This window comes from Hevea brasiliensis, chromosome 8 (genome assembly GCF_030052815.1).
Source record: "Hevea brasiliensis isolate MT/VB/25A 57/8 chromosome 8, ASM3005281v1, whole genome shotgun sequence".
Lineage (NCBI taxonomy): Eukaryota > Viridiplantae > Streptophyta > Magnoliopsida > Malpighiales > Euphorbiaceae > Hevea > Hevea brasiliensis.
This window is the reverse complement of record NC_079500.1, coordinates 54,482,117-54,509,043: the sequence shown is the minus strand read 5'-3', so window position 1 is coordinate 54,509,043 and position 26,927 is coordinate 54,482,117. Positions and strand designations below refer to the sequence as shown.

Sequence of the window (26,927 nt, the reverse complement as noted above, 5' to 3'; positions counted from 1 at the left end):
TAACATACATAGCTTATTTAATAAATATCATAATTCATATGTAATATATTATTTTCAACTATAATTTCCTTTTCCAAATTTGTTTTGTAAAATAATACAAATTTATTTTTATATTTTATTTTTGAACATATGAATTTATTTGATTTGATTCAAAAGATAATTATGATAATTTCAATTAATAAAAATATTTCCATTAAAAACAAATATAAAATATATTTTTATAATAAATAAAAATATATATAATCAATATAAAAATATATTTTGTAACGTCTAAATTAATTATTTTATTAATTAAATAAAATTTGAAAAATTATATTATAATTTACTATTAATTTTCTCAAATTTCATTTTATTTTTCTTTTTTATACAATTGTGACAATTGATAAGTTATAAGATTATACAAAATTAAAAGGATGAGCTATAATTGTGATTTAATGTAAACCTTTGATTTTTATTTTTATTTCTTTTGTCTAATTCAAGAGCTTGAAAAAAGGACGTGGCGGGGAGGGGAACTCAATAATAGCTTTTCCGTTCCGTTTGAGCATGATGACACATAAATGACCTTCATTTAGATATCAAAATGACTCTTACATAAACCAAGTTTCAATATATCTAACTAATGATAGCATTTTGAATCAAATTTAAAAACTGAATTAAATTAAATTAAATAAAGAGCAGTGGAATGAAATTTAAAATCCTACAAAGTCATTGGATTGGTCCATATGTGGAAATAGAGATCTGAAAGCAAGCATTAAAAAAACCTGTAAGGCAGTTTTGAAGGCAGGAAAATTGGCATATAAACCAATTGCATAATCTACAAATGCCTCAATAGGATCATATCATAGAATCAGAAAACGAAAATATGCAGGGACTCTGCTCCTTTTCCTTCTAACTTCTCATCGTAAAGAGAAGGGATAATTATTAACAATGCATGCAAATGATTAATTACTTGCAAGTAACTGATGCGTGAACAGCAATTGTTAAAATAAAAAGCATGAGAATGTTGCAGTAAACTAACACACTGGGATAAATTTTGAAAATTCAAAGAGTACACCAGCACAGCTTTTTAGAGGAGCTGTCAAATATGAATGTTCTACGATGAGGCCACAAGCCTGAGTGATCACAACTAGGTGTGTTTCTGGTTCTTTCTTCAAAATCAAATGAATCTGAAGAATAATATTTAAGCAGTTTGTTTGGAATAAAAACAAATCCATTCCAACCCATGTGTCTTTTTGAAATAATTCTTTGGTCGAGGCAAACAAGCTCAGCTATGCAAAAGCTTGTTTCAGTATCAATGGTTGATGGGCTTAGCCCCCAATAATAGAAGCAGGAGCTGCACCCCTGGTTGCCTCGACATATAAGGCATAGTCACTATAGGTCATAGTAAATATTGTGCTCTGATAACGAGTTAATTGTATAGAATTCCGAAGTGACTCAAAGATATGGCCACTGTAACCCGCTTTACGCATCAGTGAGTCAATTGCTTCCACTTTTGTCCAACCTGAACCAAGAAGACAAACTTAATCATAAACACACAACTGAGTGGGGCATCATTTTATCACGAATTAAAGCATTTATGTAATGCAATATAAGCATTATGTTGAATTTATACACAGGTCTAACATGAGCACTCTGCCCTGCAAATGCAGAAACTAGTTTTCTGAAGTAGCAGCAAGTCACCTAGCTTTCTTCTGCATAGAAAGAAATGAGATACATGACATCTTCCCAGAATTTTTACATTTACAATTGGGACCTGAGCGAAATTTTGCAACAAAACCAGACTAAACACAGATTACATAAGTCCTAATGCTATTGGTCACAGTTTCTCTTCCACCTAAAAAAGTTAATATTCCAGATGTAGCATTGAGCTGATTTCTTCTTCTGTTAAATTCCTTACATGGCATGCCACATCAACAAGGAAAAAGTTATAGTCAGCTCTTTTCTTTTTTCAAAAAACAAAAAAAGAAAATTTGATGCGGCAATTCTTTTGTCTTATTTCCCCTGCTCTCTTCTTCCCCTCATTCTTTTCTTCTTTTTGCCTACATTGTGGAACCAAATAGACGGAAATAAACAATTCCTTAATGAGTTAGACTAGATCATTAAACTTGTTAACACCATTAAATTCTTTTTAACGAAAAAGTACCCGCATGTTACTTTTTAAAAAGAATGCAGAGTTTCCCTCAAACAAACAAAGGGATGCAGAGTTAATTAAAAATGAGAAAGAAAGAACAAATATATATATATATATATATATCAAGACTGATTGAATTTTCTAAGTGCCTATTTGGTATTGTGGTTTGAGAGCTAAAACTGCTCTTCAAGAAAAAAACACTATTTTAGATGCTATTGAAAAATACAATTTGAGAAAAGCAATTTTGTTATTTTAGTAGTGTTCTAATGACTAAAACTCATTAAATTTAATTTTAAATCATTTTTAATGATCTCTAACTAATATATTTAAAATAAGTGTTTTTCTTAACAATAGCTCTAACAGCAATGCCAAACAAACTAATAAGAGTAATAGAACTAAATATGTAGTTAATCCAAAATGAAATAAACCACCAACCTCTATATTTTATCCCAGATCACCAACATAAAATATAAGCATAATTAAGACATTTATATAATATAGGGTTAATTTCACCTCCAATTAGACCTGATCACAATCCCGCCTGGCTTCACCTACCAAAAACCCAAGTTTGGGCAAGGAAGTATGACTTTATGCCCAACCTGTACCAGCCTAATAGTGGCCAACCTCTAAGATGGGCAAGGGAAGGGAATAGTGTTCGTGTAATGCCCAACTCATCAAATTAGTAAGATACAATTGGGTTGAGATTGAGTAAGAACACAAGTTGATAGTCAAGCCAAGCTAGGCCGCAGTCCAAGGTTAAAAAATTTAGACCCAACATGGTTGCAGCCTAAACCACAATTTGAAACAAATATACTCAGAAACATTAAAATTTGCCATTGAATCCAATTAAAATCATTAGCTTTCAATTTTTCTATTAAAACCACTCAACCTTGGCGCTGATCACAACAGTAGGACCAATTGTTGGTCAATTTCAATGAGAAAATTTGACTTGGCAACCGTATTGGACTTTTAAAATATATTTTGCACACTTAGTTTTTTTTTTTTTAAAATATCTTCCCTGTCTCTCCTATCTATGCATGTAAAAAACATATAAAAGAAAGGTTGTGAGAGAGTAGAAAGAAAGAAGAAAGAAAGGTCATATTTTATTTTGTTTCATGTCCGACATAATTGCCACAACTATGGGTTTGAATTTAGCCACACTTCTGTGGTTTGAATTTTGCCACACTTTGGCCAGTACGGTTTTGTTGTTACAGTGATAAATGCTTGGTGATGTTTAAGAAACATTGAAATTTAGTGACCAATACAAGAACGATGAGTAATATTGTCTCAATATAATTGTCAAAATTAAGAACAAGGCATACCTTCATGGGCAGCTACCTCAGGCAAATATGTGGCACTTCGCCTTATATTGTTATTAGGATCAATAAACTCAATAATTAAACCATGCTTTCCAATCTGCAACCAGAATGGGAAAATTAAAAAAAAAATGATCATGAGTTATTAAATCATTCAAGTAAAACTTTGAAGCATTTGCAAAGAGTAAGGCGATAAGTAGATTCCTTCATACAAGAAATTCTAGTTATAACTAAACCGTTCCTTTATATTTCTTTTATATTAGTAACCAAAATAACATGATTATTTAGTTAAAATTTAAATGACTAACGTTACATTGCACGCTGTAACACAGCTGAATTAATCCAAGTACCACCTTCAATGGGTGCATTTGAAATGGGATATTATTTTAAATTAGAACTTTAGAAAAATCAACATAAAGTAGGATTCATTCTTAGAAATCCTCTTTAAAATTAAAAAATAGAAAATACAAATAAAATACTCAATAGAATTATGTTCTTTTTTTCCTCCCTCTCAATAGTAAGATTGATGGCATGTGTCCAATAGATATGTTCAATTAACAAGCTATGTTAAATTTGAGCAAGCAAAAATCCCGTCAACCATTTTTCACTTGCTCCAAGCTAGCCTAGGCCATTCCGTTATACACTATGTCCAAGCCCAAATCCAATCCCAACTTGGTTTGGGTCCCCTTGCCCCTTAAATTTAGAGAAATGATTTTAAATAACGGCTATTACGTAACGGCTGTTAAATAAATGTTTCTACTGATACAACCTATGACTAATGGGCATTTAAATTTCATCCTGGTAAATAGCTATTACAGCCGTTTCATAATGATAATGGCCATTACTGACCGTTACTCAAAGGTAACAAAATGAGCCTTGATGATATCTACCTAGTTATTTTAGTTTTAAAATAATTAACGCTAATGATGGATTCAATGTCTTTATTTGATGTATTTATACTTACTATTTAGTTGTATGTCTTACTTTTAATTATATATTTACACACACACATACAATAAATTAAGTATACAAATATGACCAAATAAGTTGGCTTAATTGCTAAACAATACTTGAAAAATGCATATGTTGGTTTCAACTCCTAGATTTTTTTTATTTTATTTTAAAGTTCATTAAATTTTGAAAATCAAATATCAGTTTATCTATTGCAAATCTATTAGGTGAAACTTATGCTTGATAAGCTATAAAGATAACCTATTTGCAATGCAAAGAAAAGGTTTGCAAACTTTATTTACAGCTAGCAATGTGGGATCCTCATGCAATAAGGAGCTTGATTTACATTAATTTATTATATGCAATTTGTAAAATCATATGATTTATGATCCAATCTGTGGACCCCCCATCAATTTAAATTAGAAAAACAATTTTACTAAGCTTGAAAACAAGCATAGTTTGATAAATTGCTTTATTGCTCATGTGAACATCTGTTAAGAAAAACATTCTACAGATGTTATGTATATTTAGGCAAAAAAATGTTGTCAGACTATAAAATATTGAATTTGTCATTAACATGCAAAGCGCTACTCACAACAAAGCCAAGTGATATAGAGAAGGCATAATTGTCCCAAGAATTAAAATAAGTAAAAAAAAAAAAAAGCACATACCTCCCAATCAAGATAATTGTTAGCAGTTTCATAATCAGTCAGAACAGAAACTGTACATTCTAGAGAAGGCAATTCTTTAGGCTGTATTGGAGGAAATCTGCGGTCCTTCAAAGCACTGCAAGTAATAAAAATAAAATGGAAAATAGACTCTACATAGTCATAGTATATCAGAAGCATCCAATATACTTCAAAGAATGAAGAAATGCAAAAGCAGTTAGACATTCTTAACTGAAAGGATATGAGGAACAACAAATATTTATCATTGTCGATGCACATGCAGCAAAAAAGTAAACGATTCCACTTGTTTTATATGTAGCACTCCCAGCATCATAAAATTACTAGAACGCCAAATTAATATAACTATGAGTAGCAAAGAGACTATAAATTAATTACAGAGGAACAGATAACTAAGGAAGACTGCGAGAGTTTCTAGTCATCCAGGCCATGGCCATTTAGTCCAAGCAAGTAGGACTTGAGCTTCATCAATATTTCAAAATCACTATACCCATAAGAGTAAGAACCCGCCAATAGAAAGAACAAGAAGAAAAGCGAGTGAATTTATCATTTCCATCCTCTCTAGCTCTTTCTTGCTATTTCTTCAAAAGTTTAAAGGATATGAAAAATCACAATTTTAATTTTTCATTTTTAAAAAATAGACAATATTTCATCAAATATGATTTTTTTTATTATTCAAGAATATGAAAAAAAATATTATTGTGATTTTTCTAGTAAAAAAAATTAGGCTGAATTGACCCTAAATAAAAAGTGGTACCTAATTGAATTCAAAATTACAATGTGTGCCCATTTGACTTTCACCTTTCAACGAACAATTTGAAATTTATTCCAATTGGAAAATAACAAACCAAAACAAGACAGTTGACATTCCAAAGTGATTAATTCATGCATAAACCAAAAATAACATGGTACAAACATTAACTAATTTAAAATTTTTAAGTCATTGTTGACACATATCAGAAACATGGGTATGTTCCCATGAGTTAGTTTTGTTAACTTTGTGGATGTGTTTATTAACACCTATGATTAATGATGAAAAGTTATGCTGTATAACTTGGTTTTTTATGATAACAATAAGAATCACATCCCAATTAAGGCCCACACGTGGGAAAAAATGTCTGTCATAAAATAACATCCTGATTTACAGTTATTAATCATCAATATGAGCTTTAAAAGTAATCTTCAAATAGATCCAACCTTCACAAACAAGTTTAATCAAGCTTTATCGAGCCAAGCTCCAAGTAAATCAAGAAATTTGGCTCATTTGCTGCCCAATTCTCAATTGACCATTAATTGCAAGACTTTGTTGCTCTCTCATCCTATATAAACATACACATTAAACATATTCTTCACCTTCTTGAACTGAATCCCTATTTCTACAACCCAGCATACCATAAACATGCATCAACAGAGAGTACCCAAAACTGCCCTGTACGAACAAATAGTTCCATTGTAAATTTGTATCAGTATTCCACCTCTACAACTGAAGAGAATGAATATTTTCTTCTCATATTTCACAATGAATGTGTACAGGTATATATATATACAATCTAGTTACCATAATTGCGTTCTCAAACAGGAAAATAAATCCCTATAATCAATCCTAAACATACTAGGAAAACAAAATTGGAATACATATATGTTCACTTCCTACAACAACAAATTTTACCATTTTTTTAAAACTGAATTTTTACCATATTGCTCAATGCACAAACATCAGTAGCACAGTTACTGAAGTAGAGGCCTATCCTACTTCCTCAAAGCTAAATGCGCAACTAAACATATAGTTACTAACATGCTTTACACATTAAAGCACAAAAAATCAGAGAGAGGCAGACAGATAGATAGACAGATAAACACACATAGAAAGAGAGAAAGAGAGGTAGAAATGCAAACATTTGAACGTATTCCTCTTAGGGAGAGGGAGACAGGAGTGAGGAAGTTAGATATTGGCAAACATATGATACACATTCATGGTTCAATTGCAAAATGTTGCAATACCTGGTTAAAGCATAGTCCCTAAACCCATTAATCAAGCACTGAGCTTCTAGTGTTCCAATGCATCCACGTAAACAAGGCTCACCACCATTGACCATTTTCTTCCACGTGACAAATAGTGGGCTGAAACAAAATAATATCCATGTCACATGAGAACAAGACAAAAAAGGCTCACACTAATTTCACCAACGATCAATAAAGTTATCACTAAATCATTTTTGCAATCATTTAATTTCAATTGGTCACAATAAAATAAGAGTATCAAGTAAGGTTAATTATATTGGAATAACAAAAAATCTGACATCGAATTACTACTGGGGTTTTTCTAATCCTAGTGAGACGGTTTAATGGGCCCTTCCACCCACACCCCCCCTTTTTCCCAAAAAAATAAAAGGTTTAATAAGCAGATGAGCTATTTGCTACGTGAAGAATTATGTAAAGCAAAAAAATCATATGAAGAGTCATTTGCGCATACAAAGTTTATTTAAATTTTTTGTTATGATCCTTATCTCAAAATTTTACTTTGAAATCCCAAATACACACAAAAAAGAAGAAAGAGGAGGAAAAAGGCAGGAAAGAGAGAGAGGGGGAAAGACATCAGTGCTAGGTGGAGGCGACAAAATTTTGGAACCCACCAAACCATCTTATAATTGTTAAAAGAAAAAATGGAATGGCAAATTAGTCCAGCCATTTTCTGGCCAAAGTCCACTCTAAGTGACCTTAATTGATACGTGAACAAAAATTAAATCAGTTTATCATGACCAATTGAAATTCAAAGAGCACAAAATGAATTAGTGATATTTTCAATGATCATTAGTGAAATTAATCCAAGAGGTTCATGGCTGTAATATAACAATAAGGGCTTACTGCTACACAATTTTTTTTGAAAAATTTGCAAAATGTAGGAAACTAATAGATATTTATAGAATCAGAAATTTATAGAATTGTTATGGAAAGTCAATCACTATATTATTTCTCTGTATATTTTGTATTCTGTATTCCTATTTAGGATTTTTTCCTAACTAGTAGAACACAATTATAGGAATCAATTGTATATATATACCCATGTACAGATTAATTGAAATTAAGGAAAATAATCTCTTTCTACATAGTATCAGAGCAGGTCATCTATTCAGTGTTATCAAAGGCAAGCGAGGCGCTCAGGGGAGGCGCCAGGGGAGGCGAGGCGCCTCTCTGTCGCCTCGACTGGAACGCCTGGCTGGACTTGGAGGAGGCGACGCCTCCGGCCGGAAAGGCGAGAGGCGACGCAGGCGAGAGGCAACGCCTCTTCAAAGCAACGGTAAGTGTTTTTTTTTTTTTAAATTAAAAAATCAATAAACCTACTATCTACTTACCCGATGCAACCATTCCACCAGCAGAGACGCTTTTCTCCTCAACCTCACAGAGACGCTTTTCTCCTCAACCTCGACTTCATGACGACAGGTACGCCCTCTCTCTCTCTTATCTTCTTCTTCTTCTTCTTCTTCTTCTTCTTCTTTCCCCGCTCCGATCTCTCTCTCTCACGTCCCTTTCTTTTTTTTTTTTTCTCCCTCTCCACCTTTCTTCTTTCCTGCAGCTGCTCTGTTCGATCTCTCTCTCACGTCCTTTTTTTTTTTCCTTTCCTGTTGCTCTGTTCGATCTCACGTCCCTTTCCTGCTGCTCTGTTTTTTTTTTTTTCTTTTTTTTTTTCCCTCTCCTCCTTCTTCTTTCAGCAGTCCCTTTTTATTTTTTCTTTTTTTTTTTCCTTCTCCTCCTTATAATTAATTAGTTATTATTAATTATTTATTTATTTGTTAATTTAATTATTTTATTTTTGTTAATTAATTATTTAAATTTTATGGGTATTGGTAAATTGATTATTTTACTTTGTATTCTTGTTTAATTAGTTGATTAATTAATATGGGTATTGTTGATTTGTTGGTATTTAGTTTAATTTTTATTTGTTATTCTTGTTAATTTGATTAGTTTTACTTTTTACCTTGTTAATTAGACATTATTTGTTAATTAATTAGTTATTTTATATAGGTATTATTAATTTATTGTTAATTTAATTTTTTATCTTCTTATTATTGTTAATTAATTGTTTAATTTATATGGGTATTGTTAATTTATTATTAATTAGTTTACCTTTTACTTGTTATTCTAGTTAATTAGTTTTAATTTGATTAATTTTACTTTTTTCTTGTCAATTAGATATTAGATGTTTATTTTATATGGGTATTATTAATTTATTGTTAATTTGATTATTTTCTTTTTGTTCTTAGTAAGTAATTGTGTAATTTATATTGACATTATTACTTTGTTGTTAATTAGTTTACTTTTTACTTCTTATTATTGTTAATTAGTTGTTAGATTAATTAGTTTTACTTTTGTCTTGTTAATTAGACATTAGTTGTTTATTTTATATGGTATTATTAATTTATTATTAATTTGATGATTTTACTTTTTGTTTTTATTAATTAATTATTTAATTTATATAGGCATTGTTAATTTATGATTTTACTTTTTGTTCTTATTAATTAATTATTTAATTTATATGGGCATTGTTAATTTGTTGTTAATTAGTTTACTGTTTTACTTTTTACTTATTATTCTTGTTAATTACTTATTTAATTTATATTGGATATTGTTAATTTGTTGTTGTTATGGAAAGTCAATCATTATATTATTTCTGTGTATATTCTGTATTCTGTATTCCTACTTAGGATTTCTTATTTAGGATTTCTTCCTAATTAATATAACACAATTATAGGAATCAATTGTATATAAATACCCATGTACAGATTAATTGAAATATATGAGAATCATCTCTTTCTACATGGTATCGGAGCAGGTCATCTATCTAGGGTGATTATTTGCTCTCACCACCCAGCTCAGGAGAGACCTTGGCCGCCGACCGGCCGTTTCGACTCCGATCAACATTGCCAGCGTCGCCTCAATCCCCTCATTCCACCACCGTGTCTTTGTTGCACGATCGATTACACCATTAAAGGACTTCGAGGTTTGGCTCTCGGATCCTATTTCGGTATTTGCTTGATTTGTGATTTTGGATTATTTTGTTCTTTATCGGCACTTTGGATTAGCGTTTGGTTAGTTTTCTTTGTCTCAACAAATGGCGGACAATAAGAATGTTATTTACGATGTGATTCCGATGATGACTAAGATCACGGAACACAAACTTAATGGTTCGAATTATCCGGGTGGAGTAAGATCATTAGGGTCTATTTGCGTAGCATTGATAAGGATGATCACCTTACTAAAGATCCACCTCTTGATGATACACAACAAACTTGGCTAAGGGAGGATGCTCGGTTGTTTTGCGGCTTGAACTCGATTCACGGTGAGGTAATTAGTTTAATTAATCACTTTGTGAATTTGTTAAGGAATTGATAGATTACTTAGATTTTACGTGATTCGGTAAAGGAATATATCCGTATTTATGATGTTTGTAAGGCATTCTACCGTCTTTGAGAAAGAGAATAAGTCTCTCACGGCTTATTTTATAGATTTTAAGCGGGTATATGAGGAACTTAATGTATTATTGCCTTTTAGTTACGATGTGAAAGTTCATGAGCCCAACGGAGCAACTGGTCATTATGAGTTTTCTTGCGAGCCTTCCTTCAAAGTATGAGGCTGCTAAATCTCGAATTCTTTCGATTCGAGATTTCCTCTTTGCATGAAACATTCACACGGGTCCTTCAGATGCAGAGTACCCAATCTTCACGACTGCAAGATGTGCTCTTATTAGCCGTAATCCAAATGGACAACAGGGTAATAGAAGAGGAAGTAGAGGAGGAATTACAGCAATGTAATGTCAGCGTAATGGAGAGGCTAGTTCTAATCGGGACTCAAGAGGAGTTATTTGTTATTATTGTCATGAGCACAGCCATACAAAATATAATTGTCCGCAACCAGAGGAAAAATCAGCGATCACGGATGGCAAATATGGCGTGAGAAGATTCTCTGATATCTTCCTCCGAAAAGCTGTTTTGGTATCCGCAGAGGATTTTGCACGATTTTCCCGATGTCGAGCATCTCTAAAGCCTACGGTTCCCCTATCACTGCGATCACGAGTCGAGTAAATCCACTACATGCCTTGTGTCTTCCTCATCCAAATGGATTATTGATTCTGGTGCGACAGATCACATAACAGGTAATTCTAGTCTTCTATCTACTTTTGGTCTAATCCCACTTCCTCATCGTTACTTTAGGTGATGGTTCTACTTCTTGTGTCATGGGTTGCAGGCTGCGAATCCGACCGTCAATTTCTTTGTCATCTGTTTGTGTCTACCAAATTTCTCTTTTAATCTACTTTACATTAGTAAACTTACTCGTACCTTAAATTGTTCTATTTCCTTTTTTCCGATCGGTATTTGTTTGAGGATCTTACGACGGCGATTATTGGTAGAGGACGTGAGTCAGGTGGTCTCTACATTCTGGAAAATCATGTGCCGCGATCGCTTGTTTGCTCCAGTACCTTAACACCTCTTGAAGCTCATTGTAGATTGGGTCATCCTTCTTTGTCTACCATGAAGAAGTTGTGTCCTCGATTTGATCTTTATCAGTACTAGAATGTGAGTCGTGTCAGTTTGCAAAACATCATCGTTTACCTTCTGTGTCTAGAGTCAATAAACGGGCTTCATCCCCTTTTGAGTTAGTTCATTCTGATGTTTGGGGTCCTTGTTCTGTTACTTCTAAAACTGGATTTCCTTATTTTGTTACTTTTGTTGATGATTACTCTCGTGTTACCTGGTTATATTTAATGAAGAATCGTTCTGAGTTGTTTTCTATCTTTTGTGCCTTTTGTAATGAAATCAAAACTCAATTTAATATTTCTGTGCGCATATTAAGAAGTGACAATGCTAAAGAATATTTTTCAGCACAATTTCAGTCTTATATGACACAAAATGGCATTCTTCATCAGTCTTCCTGTGTGGATACCCCATCTCAAAATGGCGTGGCCGAAAGAAAAAATCAGCATCTTCTTGAGGTAACTCGTACTCTTCTTTTTCATATGAAAGTTCCTAAACACTTTTGGGCGGATGCAGTTTCTACGGCATGTTTTTTGATCAATCGTATGCCTTCTTCTGTCCTTAATGGGGATATTCCTTATACTGCTTTGTTCCCTACAAAATCTTTGTTTCCCGTTGAACCCGTATTTTTGTTGTACTTGTTTTGTATGCGTGATGTTCGTCCATGAGTTACTAAATTGGATCCAAAGTCTCTCAAATGTGTCTTCCTTGGGTACTCCCGGATCCAAAAAGGGTACCGTTGTTTCTCTCCTACTCTTAATCGTTATCTTGTTTCTGCAGATGTCACATTTTTTGAGTCCACTCCATTTTTTTCTCAATTATCTGTGTATGAGAGTCAGGGGGAGGAAGATGATATCTTAATATATACTGTCCAACCAATGTCTAGTCCTCTCTCACAGCCTATTTCTTCCGTCTCTAGACCTACTCGGCCTCCGTTGTTCATGTTTATTCCGGAGATTGGAGATTCGACTCGGATCCTCCACCGGCTACTTCGTTGGGAGATCCTGTACCTCATCACGATCATGATTCTGATCTAGACTTACCCATTGCTCTTCGTAAAGGTAAACGTTCATGTACTTACCCTATCTCTTCTTTTGTTTCTTATAATCAATTGTCTTCTTGTTCTCAGTGTTTTGTTACTTTTTTAGACTCTATTCCCATCCCTAATAGTGTTGGTGAGGCCTTTGTCTCATCTGGCCCAGTGTCTTTGCTATGAAAGAGGAAATGGAGGCTTTAGATGCTAATGGTACATGGGAGCTGTTGCCTTTGCCCACTGGTAAGAAAGCTATTGGTTGCATATGGATATTCTGATGAAAGGTAAATCACGATGGTTACGTGGCTAGATTAAAAGCACGCCTTGTAGCAAAAGGATATGCTCGGACATATGGGGTTGATTACTCGACACTTTTTCTCCTGTAGCTAAACTTACTTACATTTGCTTGTTTATCTCTTTAGCAGCTACATATGATTGGCCCCTGCACCAATTGGATATCAAGAATGCCTTCCTTCATGGGGATCTTCAGGAGGAGGTGTATATGGAGCAATCACCTGGGTTTGTTGCTCAGGGGGAGTTGGGTAAAGTTTGTAGGCTTCGGAAGTCTCTTTATGGCTTGAAACAAAGTCCTAGGGCCTGGTTTGGGAGATTCAGTGAAGCGATCTGAGAATTTGGTATGCAAAAGAGTAGGTGTGATCACTCAGTATTTTATAAGCAATCTGAGGCTGGTCTAATTCTCCTGGTAGTCTATGTGGATGACATTATCATCACTGGGAGTGACTCTGCAGGTATTTCATCTCTTAAAACCTTCCTCCAAACCAGTTTAGACCAAAGACTTGGGATTATTAAAGTATTTTTGGGTATTGAAGTTATGAGAAGTAAGAAGGGTATTTTCTTGTCTCAAAGAAAATATGTCCTTGATCTATTGACAGAGACAGAAAAATTAGGTGCTAAGCTTTGTAGTGCACCAATGACTCCAAATTTACAACTGTTAGCAGGGGATAGTGAGTTGTTTGAAGATCCAGAGAATCTGAGAGATTGGTAGGAAAATTGAACTACTTTCTTGTCACTCGTCCCGACATTGCTTATGCCGTTAGTGTGGTAAGTCGGTTTATGTCTTCCCAAGCTGTTGCTCATTGGGAAGCCTTGGGACAAATCTTGTGCTATCTGAAGGAGCTCGGGAAGAGGTTTGTTATATGGTAATCATGGGCATTTGAATGTTGAATGTTTTTCGGATGCCAATTTGGATCTAAGGTTGATAGGAGGTCAACTCTTTGGATATTGCGTTTTGTTGGAGGAAATTTGGTGTCTTGGAAAAGCAAGAAGCGAGTGTAGTTTCTCGATCTAGTCTGAATCCGAATACTGAGCCATGGCACAATCGGTATGTGAGGTAATGTGGATATTTCAATTACTAGATGAGACAGTTTTAAGACCCCTACTGCGAAATTGTGGTGTGATAATCAAGCTGCTCTCCATATTGCTTCTAATCCAGTATTTCATGAGCGGACCAAACATATTGAGATTGATTGTCACTTTGTTCGTGAAAAGATTCAACAGATCATCTCAACAGGACACATCAAAGCGGAGAGCGATTAGGAGATATTTTCACAAAAGCTCTGAATGGAGCTAGGATTGACTACATTTGTAACAAGTTGGGCATGATTAACATCTATGCTCCAACTTGAGGGGGAGTGTTATGGAAAGTCACTCATTATATTATTTCTGTGTATATTCTGTATTCTGTATTCCTATTTAGGATTTCTTATTTAGGATTTCTTCCTAATTAGTATAACACAATTATAGGAATCAATTGTATATAAATACCCATGTACAGATTAATTGAAATATATGAGAATCATCTCTTTCTACAGTTGTTAATTTATTTTTTATTCTTGTTAATTTTTTTGCTAGATTATAAATGGGTGATAAGAATAATACATCTAGATCTTCTGCTAGTAGTAAAAGAACGAACCCAGGATGGGCACATGTAATTCAAGTTAGTGAAAACAATACCAATGATCTTCAATGCATGTACTGTATGAAAGTTTATAAAGGAGGAATTAATAGAATCAAGCAACATCTTGCTGGAGGTTACAAAAATGTAATTCGGTGTCCAAAATGTCCAGAATATGTAAGGAATCAAATGCAGGAATTCATTGCTAAAAAAAGAGAGCAAAAATCAATTATGAATATGGAAAGACCACCTGAATTTGATGATGTTGAAGTACTGGGATTAGATGAAAATGAGGAAGAGGAAGAGTTGATGCAAGAAATTGGCAGTGAAAGAAGAAGGCAAGTACTGGAGGTTACAGGTACTAGTGCTTTTAAAAAACCAAAAGTTTTACCACCACAAAGTAGTAGAGGGCCTATTGACTGTTATTTTTCCCCTAGACCTGCTGTTATGGGAAAAAATATGAGGCAAACTACCATTGATGAAAATAGTCCAGCTAAAAAGGAGTTAATGAAGTGTGCTTGTGTTGCCATAGCACGATGGATGTATGATGTGGGAATAGCTTTTAATGCTGTGAATTATGATAGCTTTGGAGAAATGATTCGAGCAATTAGAAATTATGGGAAAGAAATGAAACCTCCAAGTTTTCATGAGGTTAGAGTTTGGTTACTTAACAAAGAAGTACAAATCATAAATGATCTTCTCGAGTCTCATAAAAAAGAATGGGAAAATTATGGATGTACATTGATGTGTGATGGATGGACGGATAGAAAAGAGAGAACCTTGATTAATTTCTTAGCTAATAGTCCAAAGGGAAGTGTATTTATTAAATCAGTTGATGCAAGTGATGAATCAAAGACAGTGGCATTGTTGGCTAGTTTGATTAAGAAAGAATTGATGGAAATTAGTCCTAAAAAAGTAGTTCAAGTTGTTACAGATAATGCATCAAATAATGTTGCAGTAGGTAAAATTTTTATTTAATTTTTTTTATGACTAAAAAAAAAAATCATTTTATTTTTATTATTAATGGAATGAATTTTTCTACTTGTTTATGATAGGGAGAATATTGGAAGCAAATTTTTCTCATCTATACTAGACTCCATGTGCAGCTCATTGTATAGATTTGATGTTGAAGGATATCTTTAAGATCCGTGTTTTCAAAGAAATATTCCGCAAAGCTGTTGAGCTTACTGGTTTCACATATGGCTCTTCAGGAGTTCTAAATATGTTGCGAAAGTTTACTAATGGAGTATAATTGCTAAGGCCAGGGCAAACTAGATTTGCTACTGCTTTTATTACACTGGGAAGGATTCATCTTCAGAAAGCCAACATTAGAAAAATATTTACTTCGGAAAGTTGGACAACTAGTAAATGGGCTAAAGAGGTGAAAGGCAAAAAGTATGAAAGGACGGTTTTGAGTCCTGCCTCTTGGAATCATGTTGTTTATGCTCTTAAGGTTTCCGGTCCTCTTGTTCGTGTGCTTCGACTTGTTGATAATGAAAAAAAACCAGCTATGGGATATATTTATGAAGCCATGGATAGGGCTAAAGAAGCCATTGCCAACTCACTCAATGGCAATGAAGAGAAATACAAGAGCATTTTTGAGATTATTGATGCGAGATGGTCACTTCAATTGCATCGTCCTTTGCATGCTGCTGGATACTTTTTGAATCCTGAATTTTTTTATCCAAATAAGATGAGAATTGAATCTGATGAAGAGGTCAATATAGGATTGCTTTCGTGCATTCATAAAATGGAAAAAAATTTAGCAAAAGTTGACATAATTCTTGATGAAATTGAGAAATACAAGGCAGCTGCAGGGACCTTTGATTTTCCTTCAGCTATTAGAGGAAGAACAACCAAATCTCCAGGTTATTAATTTAATTCTTATTAATTTTTCATTTTGCTCATTTATTAATTTATATCATGAATTTAACAATCATTGGTTCTATATTTTAATAGCTGCTTGGTGGAAAACATATGGTTCTTCAACTCCAAACCTACAAAAGTTTGCTGTAAAGGTTCTGAGTCTCACATGTAGTGCAAGTGGTTGCGAAAGAAATTGGAGTGTATTTGAGCATGTAAGTAATATATATATATATATATATATATATATATATATATATATATATATATATATATATATATATATAAATTTCTTAATTTGTTATTTTATCTTGAGCCTTTTGAGTTTGAAGTTTAACTTATTTGTTACTGTAAAATAAATGACAGCTTCATAGTAAGAAAAGAAATCGGCTATTTCAAGAACGCTTGGACAATTTGGTATATGTGAAGTACAATAGAGCGTTGCTACGCCGACACACTTTTGGGGATATCACAACACCTATTGATTTGGCAAATATTGATGAGAGTAATGAATGGTTGCTTGGTGAATTAGAAAAAGGTGATGGGGATGATGATGATGATGATTCTCTTGTTTTCATGAATGACGTATTGACCTGGGGTGATGTTGATAGAGTAGCTGGAGTTTCTGAATCTCGTTATGAATCGAGATCGGCTGCAAGATCAACACCACCAGTTGAAACTCCATCATTTCGAAGGCCTCGTGCAATGAGAGGTGCATCCTCTTCGCAAGTTGATGATGATGAAAAGGAGGAAGAATTTGTGATGGCCGTTGTTGAAAATGAAGATGATTTTGGAAATCTTGATGATGAGTAGTTTTAGTTATAAGTTTTTTATGTACTTCTTGCATTTTGTTTATTATGACTTACAACTTATTTTTATGTATTAAAGTCTGAACTTCCATAATTTACATTTTCTATTATGTGACTTATGACTTATTTCTAATTTTTTATTTATTATGTATAATTTTATAGCGTCACTTTTATCATATACATCTGCTGAAAATTCAGGTATGAACTATTTCTTTTTTTAACACCTCTTATTATTATGTGTGTTTTTACTTATGCTATATATTTTAATTTTACAGTCTCATACTTTCACTTGTATTACTTAAGCTGGAAATATAGGTATGCACTATTTTCAATTTCTCTTATTTTAGATATAAACATAGTGTAAATAATATTTTTTTTTCTTTTTAATATGTTTTTTTACTTATCAACTATTTAAAAGTATGTGTGTGTGTGTGTGTATATATATATATATATATATATATATATATATATATATATATTTAAACAATTAAGGTTATGGCGCCTTGCTTCAAAAAGGCCCTCGCCTCGCCTCTCGCCTCTCGCCATAGAATACTCTATCGCCTTAGTGTCGCCTTTCGCCTTGATAACACTGCATCTATCTAGGGTGACTATTTGTTCTCACCACCCAGCTCAAGAGAGACCTTGGCCGCCGACCGGCCATTTCAACCCCGATCAACATCGCCGGCGTCGCCTCAACCCCCTCATTCCACCACTGTGTGCTGTTGCCTGATCCAATACACCATTAAAGGACTTCTGAGAATTGGCTCTCAGATCCTATTTCAGTATTTGCTTGATTTGTGATTTTGGGTTATTTTGCTGCTATAAGTACTTTGGATTAGCATTTCGATTAGTTTTCTTTGTCACAACAAATGGCAGACAATAAGAATGTTATTTCTGATGTGATTCCGGCGATGACTAAGATCACGGAACACAAACTTAATGGTTCGAATTACCTGGAGTGGAGTAAGACTATTAGGGTCTGTTTGCGTAGCATTGATAAGGATGATCACCTTACTAAAGATCCACCTACTGATGATACACGACAAACTTGGCTAAGGGAGGATGCTCGGTTATTTTTGCAGCTTTGGAACTCGATTCACAGTGAGGTAATTAGTTTAATTAATCACTGTGAATTTATTAAGGAATTGATGGATTACTTACATTTTCTATATTCTGGTAAAGGGAATATCTCTCGTATTTATGATGTTTATAAGACATTCTACCGTGCTGAGAAAGATGATAAGTCTCTCACGGCTTATTTTATGGATTTTAAACGGGTATATGAGGAACTTAATGTATTGTTGCCTTTTAGTCCTGATGTGAGAGTTCAGCAGGCCCAATGGGAACAACTGGCTGTTATGAGTTTTCTTGCAGGCCTTCCTTCAGAGTATGAGATTGCTAAATCTCAGATTCTCTCCAGTTCTGAGATTTCCTCTTTGCATGAAACGTTCACACGAGTCCTTCGTACAGAGAGTACCCAATCTTCACAGCCTGCCAGTAGTGCTCTTATTAGCCGTAATCCAAATGGACAACAGGGTAATAGAAGAAGTAGAGGAGGAATTACAGGCAACAGAAGTAATCAGCGTAATGGAGAATCTAGTTCTAATCAGGACTCAAGAGGAGTCATTTGTTATTGCCATGAGCCTAGCCATACAAAATATAAATGTCCGCAACTTCAGAGGAAAAATCAGCGATCACAGATGGCAAATATGGCAGCAGAGAATTTTACAGTATCTTCCTCTGAGAAAACTATTTTGATATCTGTAGAGGATTTTGCACAATTTTCCCAGAATCAAGCATCTCTAAAGCCTACCAGTTCCCCTGTCACTGCGATCGCTGAGTCAGGTAAATCCACTACACGCCTTGTGTCTTTCTTATCCAAATGGGTTATTGATTCTGGTGCGACAGATCACATGACAGGTAATTCTAGTCTTCTATCTGCTTTTCAGTCTAATCTCACTTCCTCTACTATTACTTTAGCTGATGGTTCTACTTCTTGTGTCATGGGTTCTGGAACAGCAAATCCGACTTCGTCAATTTCTTTGTCTTCTGTTTTGTGTCTACCAAAATTTTCTTTTAATCTACTTTCTGTTAGTAAACTTACTCGTACCTTAAATTGTTCTGTTTCCTTTTTTCCTGACCAGTGTTTGTTTCAGGATCTTACGACGAAGCAGATTATTGGTAGAGGACGCGAGTCAGGTGGTCTCTACATTCTGGAAAATCATGTATCGCGGTCGCTTATTTGCTCCAGTACCTTAACACCTCTTGAAGCTCATTGTAGATTGGATCATCCTTCTTTGTTTACCATGAAGAAGCTGTGTCCTCAATTTCAGTCTTTATCAGTACTAGAATGTGAGTCGTGTCAGTTTGCAAAACATCATCGTTTGCCTTCTGTCTCTAGAGTCAATAAACGGGCTTCATCCCCTTTTGAGTTAGTTCATTCTGATGTTTGGGGTCCTTGTTCTGTTACTTCTAAAACTGGATTTCGTTATTTTGTTACTTTTGTTGATGATTACTCTCGTGTTACCTAGTTATATTCAATGAAAAATCGTTCTGAGTTATTTTCTATCTTTTGTGCCTTTTGTAATGAAATAAAAACTCAATTTAATATTTCTGTGGGCATATTAAGAAGTGACAATGCCAAAGAATACTTTTCAGCACAATTTCAGTCTTATATGACACAAAATGACATTCTTCATCATTCTTCCTGTGTGGATACCCCATCCCAAAATGGCGTGGCCGAAAGAAAAAATCGTCATCTTCTTGAGGTAACTCGTGCTCTTCTTTTTCAGATGAAAGTTCCTAAACACTTTTGGGCGGATGAAGTTTCTATGACATGTTTTTTGATCAATCGTATGCCGTCTTCTGTCCTTAATGGGAATATTCCTTATACTGCTTTGTTTCCTACAAAATCTTTGTTCCCTATTGAACCCCATATTTTTTGTTGTACCTGTTTTTGTGCGTGATGTTCGTCCACAGGTTACTAAATTGGATCCAAAATCTCTTAAATGTGTCTTCCTTGGGTACTCCCGACTCCAAAAAGGGTACCTTTGTTTCTCTCCTACTCTTAATCGTTATCTTGTTTCTGCAGATGTCACATTTTTTGAGTCCACTCCATTTTTTCCTCAATCATCTGTCTATGAGAGTCAGGGGGAGGAAGATGATCTCTTAATATATAATGTCTAACCAATGTCTAGTCCTCTCCCACAGTCACTCGTCCTGACATTGCTTATGCCGTTAGTGTGGTAAGTCAGTTTATGTCTTCCCCAATTGTTGCTCATTGGGAAGTCTTGGGACAAATCTTGTGTTATCTAAAGGGCACTCCAGGAAGAGATTTGCTATATGGTAATCATGGGCATTTGAGTATTGAATGTTTTTCAGCTGCCGACTGGGCTGGATCTAAGGTTGACAGGAGGTCAACTACTAGATATTGTGTTTTTGTTGGAAGAAATTTGGTGTCTTAGAGAAGCAAAAAGCAGAGTATAGTTTCTCGATCTAGTGCTGAATCCGAATACAGAGCCATGGCACAATCAGTATGTGAGGTAATGTGGATACTTCAATTATTAGATGAGCCAAGTTTTAAGACCTCCCTGCCTGCGAAATTGTGGTGTGATAATCAAGCTACTCTCCATATTGCTTCTAATCCGGTGTTTCATAAGCGGACCAAACATATTGAGATTGATTGTCACTTTATTCGTGAAAAGATTCAACAACAGATTATCTCAACAATACACATCAAAACTGGAGAGCAGTTAGGAGATATTTTCACAAAAACTCTGAATGGAGCTAGGATTGACTACATTGGTAACAATTTGGGCATGATTAACATCTATGCTCCAACTTGAGGGGGAGTGTTATGGAAAGTCAATCACTATATTATTTCTCTAAATATTTTGTATTCTGTATTCCTATTTAGGATTTCTTATTTAGAATTTCTTCCTAATTAGTAGAACACAATTATAGGAATCAATTGTATATATATATATATATACCCATGTACAGATTAATTGAAATTAAGGAGAATCATCTCTTTCTACAAGAATCAATAAAATAAAGAGATCCAACTAACTAATAAGAATAAATACATTAAATAAAACCTTAAATCTGTGACTTATATTCTTTATTAACTAACTAGCATGAACCAGAGTAGAGGATATAAATCTAACCTTAACTAATAAATTTAAGTCCTTTATAAATGACCCTTGTTTTGATCTTCCATAAATGTGGAATTTTTTTGAAGTGAGTTGAAGAAATGAAAACCACATACTAAAAGGACATTTTGAAAAATGGGAGTGTCAGTAGTTTGGGAAAGCGGGCTGATCTGCTGCTCTCTAAAAAAAAAATGATTTAACAGAAAGCCAATGGATAACGGTCTTTACCATTACATAATAGTGGTAATGGTTGTTAAAAAAAAGACATTTAGATAACTGGGCTAATGGTAACAGTTGTTAGTAATATGCTCTAGAGCATATCATTTTGTATGTATCTCGTACATATTTTATTAATAAAAGGCAATTACACTTTTCTATTTACATAATCTATTTATGTGTAATTGAAAAGGTCCATTGATATTTTGTTAGAAATTTTATTCTTAAGTTGTTAAAAATATGAGTGACAGTATTTCTAATACAAATTATCATAAATTGGTTCACAATCGAGGATACTCCACAAAGGACATGACTTATCCAGAAAGATTGTAATCATATTTGTTCCCAAAGTATTAAAATGAGATATTAATAAGTTGGAGTGGTGAGTCTCATGCCACATAACAAACATGAGAGGCGCTTGTACATGATAAGTAGGCCGAACCAGTGACACTTGTGACAATCACGTGGAGTTTACTCTTGTCAAGGCATTGTCATATATCATATCAATGCATATAATCTTTAGACCTGAGATAACACAGTTATCTTGTATATAGGTGGTTTGAGTTTGATACTGCTCTCATACTCATACTGTATGTGGATATATAAGCATGTATTGGCTCCTACTAGTTATATATGGAGATAGGTGTTGATCAAGATGGGATCCGTTACCCTAAGTAAATAGGAAGAAAATCCTATGTTCATTTAATTGTTATTGATGATTCAAGTTCCTGGCCAGGACAGATAGACTTAGTCGGAAAAGAGTTTTTGACAGAATTAAAATTAAAAGATAACATAATATTCATAGCATAAGGAGTTTGATATTAACCATAACTCCAGCTAGAATTGGGATTTTATAATGGAGAGATTTTAGTGTATGGTAACATATGATTAAAAGGTTCATTTAAGGTATTCCTTATTACTGATTGGGTAGTCATGGCATGTTATACTAGGTGTCAACCGTGATCTATGAGATACTTATAATGATTTAGAGAAATTATTTATAATAAGAAAAAATTCTAATGATATTAAGAGTTAATATCATTTCTCATTGTCAATTAGTAATGAGCCTAGTAAGTCACACATCTACACAAGTAATTCACCTAGTGTATTATGATTTAATTGATTAATTAAAGAGTTTAATTAATTAATTAAATAGGTTTGGTTTGCAATAAGATTGCAAAGTCTCTAGCATGACTTGAAACCAAATCTAGGTTATTGGCTGTATAATATAAATTAAATTTATATTTAAAAAGGTTTAAATATGAATTTAATTGTAAGATTAATTAATGGAGATTAATTAATTAATTAATATATGATGTAAATTAATTTGAAGAAGAGAAATAATAATTTGGGTTGAGAACTCAATGATATACATAAGGGCAAATTGATCTTTTCATATGGTGACATGTGGCACTATGTGATGGTGACACATGGCACCATACAAGCTTGTCATTTGTCTTTCATTCATGAAAGATAATTAAATGAAGATTAAATCTAGCTTTGACAAGTGGCTTAATGTGATTAAGTCTTTCAAAAGTGATATTTAATCCTAGCATGACATGTGGCAAGCATTTAAGTGAATTTGTCTTATGTATATAAATGAAGAAAGAAGAAGAAAAATCATTTCCCCCCTTTCTCTTTCATGTTGGACGGCAACCATGGAGTTTTTTCTCTCTTCTTCAATTCTCAATTAATTCTTGAAGACAAACTTCTATTTTCATCTTGAATTAATTTTCTAGAAAGTGTTTCTAGTACACCCACATCCATTAACTCTCACTAAAGCAAGCCTATCTCATTTTAGTTGTTTGGTAAACAAGAAAAAGAGCTTAAGGATTGCCATTGGTGAGTCTTGGTTAAGCTTTTGGTGGACAAGCTAGAGGGACAACCTTTGGAGTCCTAGGAGCACCCTAAGGGAGTAAGATTGATTGATTCTGCACCTTGGAGGTTAGAAATCAATAATCCCTCTTTTAGTTAGGTTTAATGAATTTAATTTCTATAATTCAATTCATGATGGCAAATGGACCTCTAATGCATGCTAAAATGTGTTTTGATATGTTTTTGGGCATTAGAAATTGGCTAGGCACAAAACTGATTTGGTATGGTGCATGTAACCCTAGAATAAATTTTAAAATTCAATGCTCTAATGCCCTTAAATCCATGCTTCCATGCCTTCAACAGTACCCTCCAAAAACCTTTACATAATGGCCTTTACATAACTTACTAGCCTTTATTTAAATCCATGTTCTAATACACAAAACAAATAAATCTACCAATATCATTCCTTATAGAACCATGCACATATACATACAAAATTTATTATGTAGAAAAGTGTTATCAACATGATGCACTAGCAAAACAAGAATGTATACAAGCACCAAAAGAGCACCTTTGAAAGTCCATTGGAAAATGTAACATCATGTGAATTGATAAATTAATATCAATAGCATGAGGAAAAGAAGAATTGACCATGCCTAAATTACTTTTTTCTGGTTGTTAAGAGGGGAAAAAAAAAAAGAACACAAATAAGACAAGAAAAGATAAACGAAGGATAAAAAGCATTAAATTAAAAATGATGAAGAAAAGCTAAAAGCACTATAAGTGTGCAAGCTTTGCTCATTGAGCACCAATATAGTGTGAAGCAAAATCCCTGACCACTGCTACATCCCATTTTTGTATGCTTTCATACAATAATAAATGCGACTTATTATTGATTTATTGGTCACAAATTCCTTAAGGGATTAAATTGATATTAATCAACACACACAAAAATAGTTCCCCAACAATATAAAAATGGATACAATTGACCAAGAAGGAGGTATAAATCGCACCCTTTGTCACCAAACATTGGGCTTAATTTTAAATTGTTAACAAAGACCAATTAGATCCAATTTCACCACTATAGCCAGTTTCCAATTGCATTTGTACATGATTCTACATGTACATAGATGTTATTAATCATGTAAGTGATACAAAAGAATTGCCTCTAATCATGATGTAAATATTTGGAAAAAAATTCTATTGATTTTGTTGCATTTCCCGTGAGGTGATCCAATGAAATGCAGCAATTCCTACAATGATGACCAAACTGTAGATAAAATAGAAATTTAGAAATGAAGTTGGAACAAATTAATTTTTTTCTTTTTATCAACCAACTTGAAAATAAGCCTCAAGTAGGTGCAATTTACACTCAAGGAAGAAGATTACGCATATCAATGAAACAAAACAAATGAATTTAGAAGGCTTTGCATTCAATTTTGGGAATGAAGCACTGAAGCTCACAAGATCGCATAATTTTGCAGTCATGGCAGCCAGAAAGAGAAGTTAAAATTTGAAAAATGGCACCTCTAAGCATCCTAATAAACTCTAAAGATAATAACATAAGCAACAACATAAATCCCAACTTTGTCTTTGTGTGTGTATCAAAGCCTCTAAGGTCAATTTTTTTCCATTGACATGACTGACCAAACATGCCAAACCATATCAGACCAGCATATATACTCAACTAAATTCTGTGAAGCTAATCACACTAGAGCACTAGGAAGTGCTTATTAAGCAGAAGATGCAAAATACCAATAACCCATAAGTTATAGGGACACTAACATTTTACAGCTGAATTAAGAAATATGGTTCTGAGTTAGAGTTTAGAACACAGAACAATCAAAATGTGATAATACCATCATATGCAGACCATATACAACTATAAGAGTGATAACCAAGAATTGTCAGAGTCCAAATAATCATGCCAACGCTTGGCATTTGGCAATACTAACCCAACATGCAGTACCCTAAAATTTAACAATTTTGCAACACATGTCAATGAGAAGAAGTACCAAGCATTAAGCCACAAAAGGGACAGACCATCATTGAGGAATAATGATAAGTGCCAAGAGATTTTGTCCTATGCTATGTCATAAATGCAAAAGTATCAACAAATTGTCAACTACAGAATCTCAAAATTTCAGGTGTTGCAGATTTTTGTAAAATCAATTTAAAAAATGGGAAAAAAAGGCAGACTTTTCAAAAGCAAGGCCTTTCAAAGTGCGATTTCATAAAAAATAACAATAAAGTTCTGTACATAAGAACACATGGAAAAAAAAAAAAACAAAAATGCAAGACAAGCATTGAACATTTCATCAGCATACATATGCCTATTACCATTGAAGCCTAGCACATCATCTCTACCAAATGCAAATAAAAGTAATTAAGAAAATTCAAAAATTAAAAGTACGCAATATTGAAAATAATAACAGAAGCAAAAACCCAATGTTAACATTTTCTTACTACCAGGTTAAACTAAAATTCCATAAAAAATATATATATAAAAAAAAAAACCCAACAAAAAGAAAGGTATAGAACTCAAATTAGAACATTAAAAATAAAAATTAAACTCCTTGATTCTCAGGAAAAAAAAAAAGTAAAATTCCATAAACCCATCAAAATTAAGGTAGCAACAAGCCGATCAAAATCAAAATTACCCTTTATAAGTGAAAAATCACACTTAAAATACATAAAGGAGAGAGATATTACTGCTGGCCCTCATCAAAGGCAGGAGGGGGAGCTTCCTCACTGTTGTAGTGAGCGACGAGAGTGTCAAAACAATAAACCGCCATCTCCCTGTTCGCTGAAACCATTTTTTTTCTTTCTCCAGCTCAATTCGAGTCTCTATAAGAAACCAAACACAGCACGCAATTGATCTTCTCACGATCCGTATTAAATAAGACAGAAAGACGGATTGATTTCTCTGTTGAGAGACTATTTTCTTGGTCCCTTAGTTTCTAAATAATGAAGAGAGAGAAGAAAAGCTTACAAGAAATCACTTTTTTATTTTTATTTTAATTTTTTGTCTCTCTCCCTCCGGCTGTCTCCATAGCTGAAGCAGTGAGCATCCGTCTCGAGTCTCAAGTATTCAGCAGAAGCAACTCCGGTAACTTCGTACCAAAATTTTAACCATTCAATTTATTGTTAAAAAATCTAAATTTTAATTTTATTTAAAAAAAAAAAATTTTAAGTAGGTCTCAGTTTTTTTTTTTTTTTTCTTTCAGATTCAGTGTTCAACCTTCGTTTACAAATGGTGCATTATTTTTTTAATATAAAAATTTATTATTAGAGGTTAAAAATATTTTTGTGAAACAAATTAAATTTTAAGAATTTTTTCATAATAAAATAAAATTAAAAGATAAAAATAAATATGAAATAAATTTAAAAGATAAACTATAAAAATTATCTTAATAAAAAGTAAAGAAGCAGAAAAAATAAATTACTTTTTTTGATATCTCATAACTAATAAATGTTTTTTAATTTAAAAAAATTAATTATTTAGTCTTAA

The 26,927-nt window shown here is 33.4% G+C and overlaps 2 protein-coding genes across 3 annotated transcripts; one reads left to right on the top strand and one right to left on the bottom strand.

Annotated features, from left to right (window-relative positions):
* Positions 1-1,001: 1,001 nt before the first annotated feature.
* LOC110666505 (uncharacterized protein At2g38710-like) lies at positions 1,002-26,563 on the bottom strand. Its single transcript, XM_058151567.1, has 6 exons — positions 26,409-26,563; positions 26,129-26,263; positions 7,086-7,205; positions 5,070-5,184; positions 3,454-3,547; positions 1,002-1,501 (listed from the first exon to the last, which is right to left on the bottom strand). Exons 2-6 carry the CDS (start codon positions 26,230-26,232, stop codon positions 1,308-1,310), a joined length of 627 nt encoding a protein of 208 aa, XP_058007550.1. The 5' UTR covers positions 26,233-26,263; positions 26,409-26,563; the 3' UTR covers positions 1,002-1,307.
* Positions 15,752-16,843, top strand: LOC131182339 (uncharacterized). Of its 2 annotated transcripts, XM_058151568.1 has the most exons (3): positions 15,752-16,430; positions 16,522-16,640; positions 16,800-16,843. In XM_058151568.1, the coding sequence occupies exons 1-3, from the start codon at positions 16,073-16,075 to the stop codon at positions 16,800-16,802; spliced, it is 480 nt and encodes a 159-aa protein (XP_058007551.1). In that variant the 5' UTR covers positions 15,752-16,072; the 3' UTR covers positions 16,803-16,843. The 2 variants fall into 2 exon arrangements, 1 of the variants encoding a protein (XP_058007551.1); XR_009150680.1 differs by lacking the exon at positions 15,752-16,430 and having other exon boundaries at positions 16,440-16,640; positions 16,792-16,843.
* Positions 26,564-26,927: the final 364 nt, after the last annotated feature.

Excerpts from the sequence above, each read along its gene's own strand:
- LOC131182339 (XM_058151568.1), top strand. The coding sequence starts at position 16,073 with ATGGGATATATTTATGAAGCCATGGATAGGGCTAAAGAAGCCATTGCC. Across the intron at positions 16,431-16,521 it reads AAGAACAACCAAATCTCCAG|CTGCTTGGTGGAAAACATAT; the intron begins GTTATTAATTTA and ends ATATTTTAATAG.
- LOC110666505 (XM_058151567.1), bottom strand. The coding sequence starts at position 26,232 with ATGGTTTCAGCGAACAGGGAGATGGCGGTTTATTGTTTTGACACTCTC. Across the intron at positions 7,206-26,128 it reads GCCTTTGATGAGGGCCAGCA|CCCACTATTTGTCACGTGGA; the intron begins GTAATATCTCTC and ends ATTTTGTTTCAG. Across the intron at positions 1,502-3,453 it reads TGAGGTAGCTGCCCATGAAG|GTTGGACAAAAGTGGAAGCA; the intron begins GTATGCCTTGTT and ends TTCTTGGTTCAG.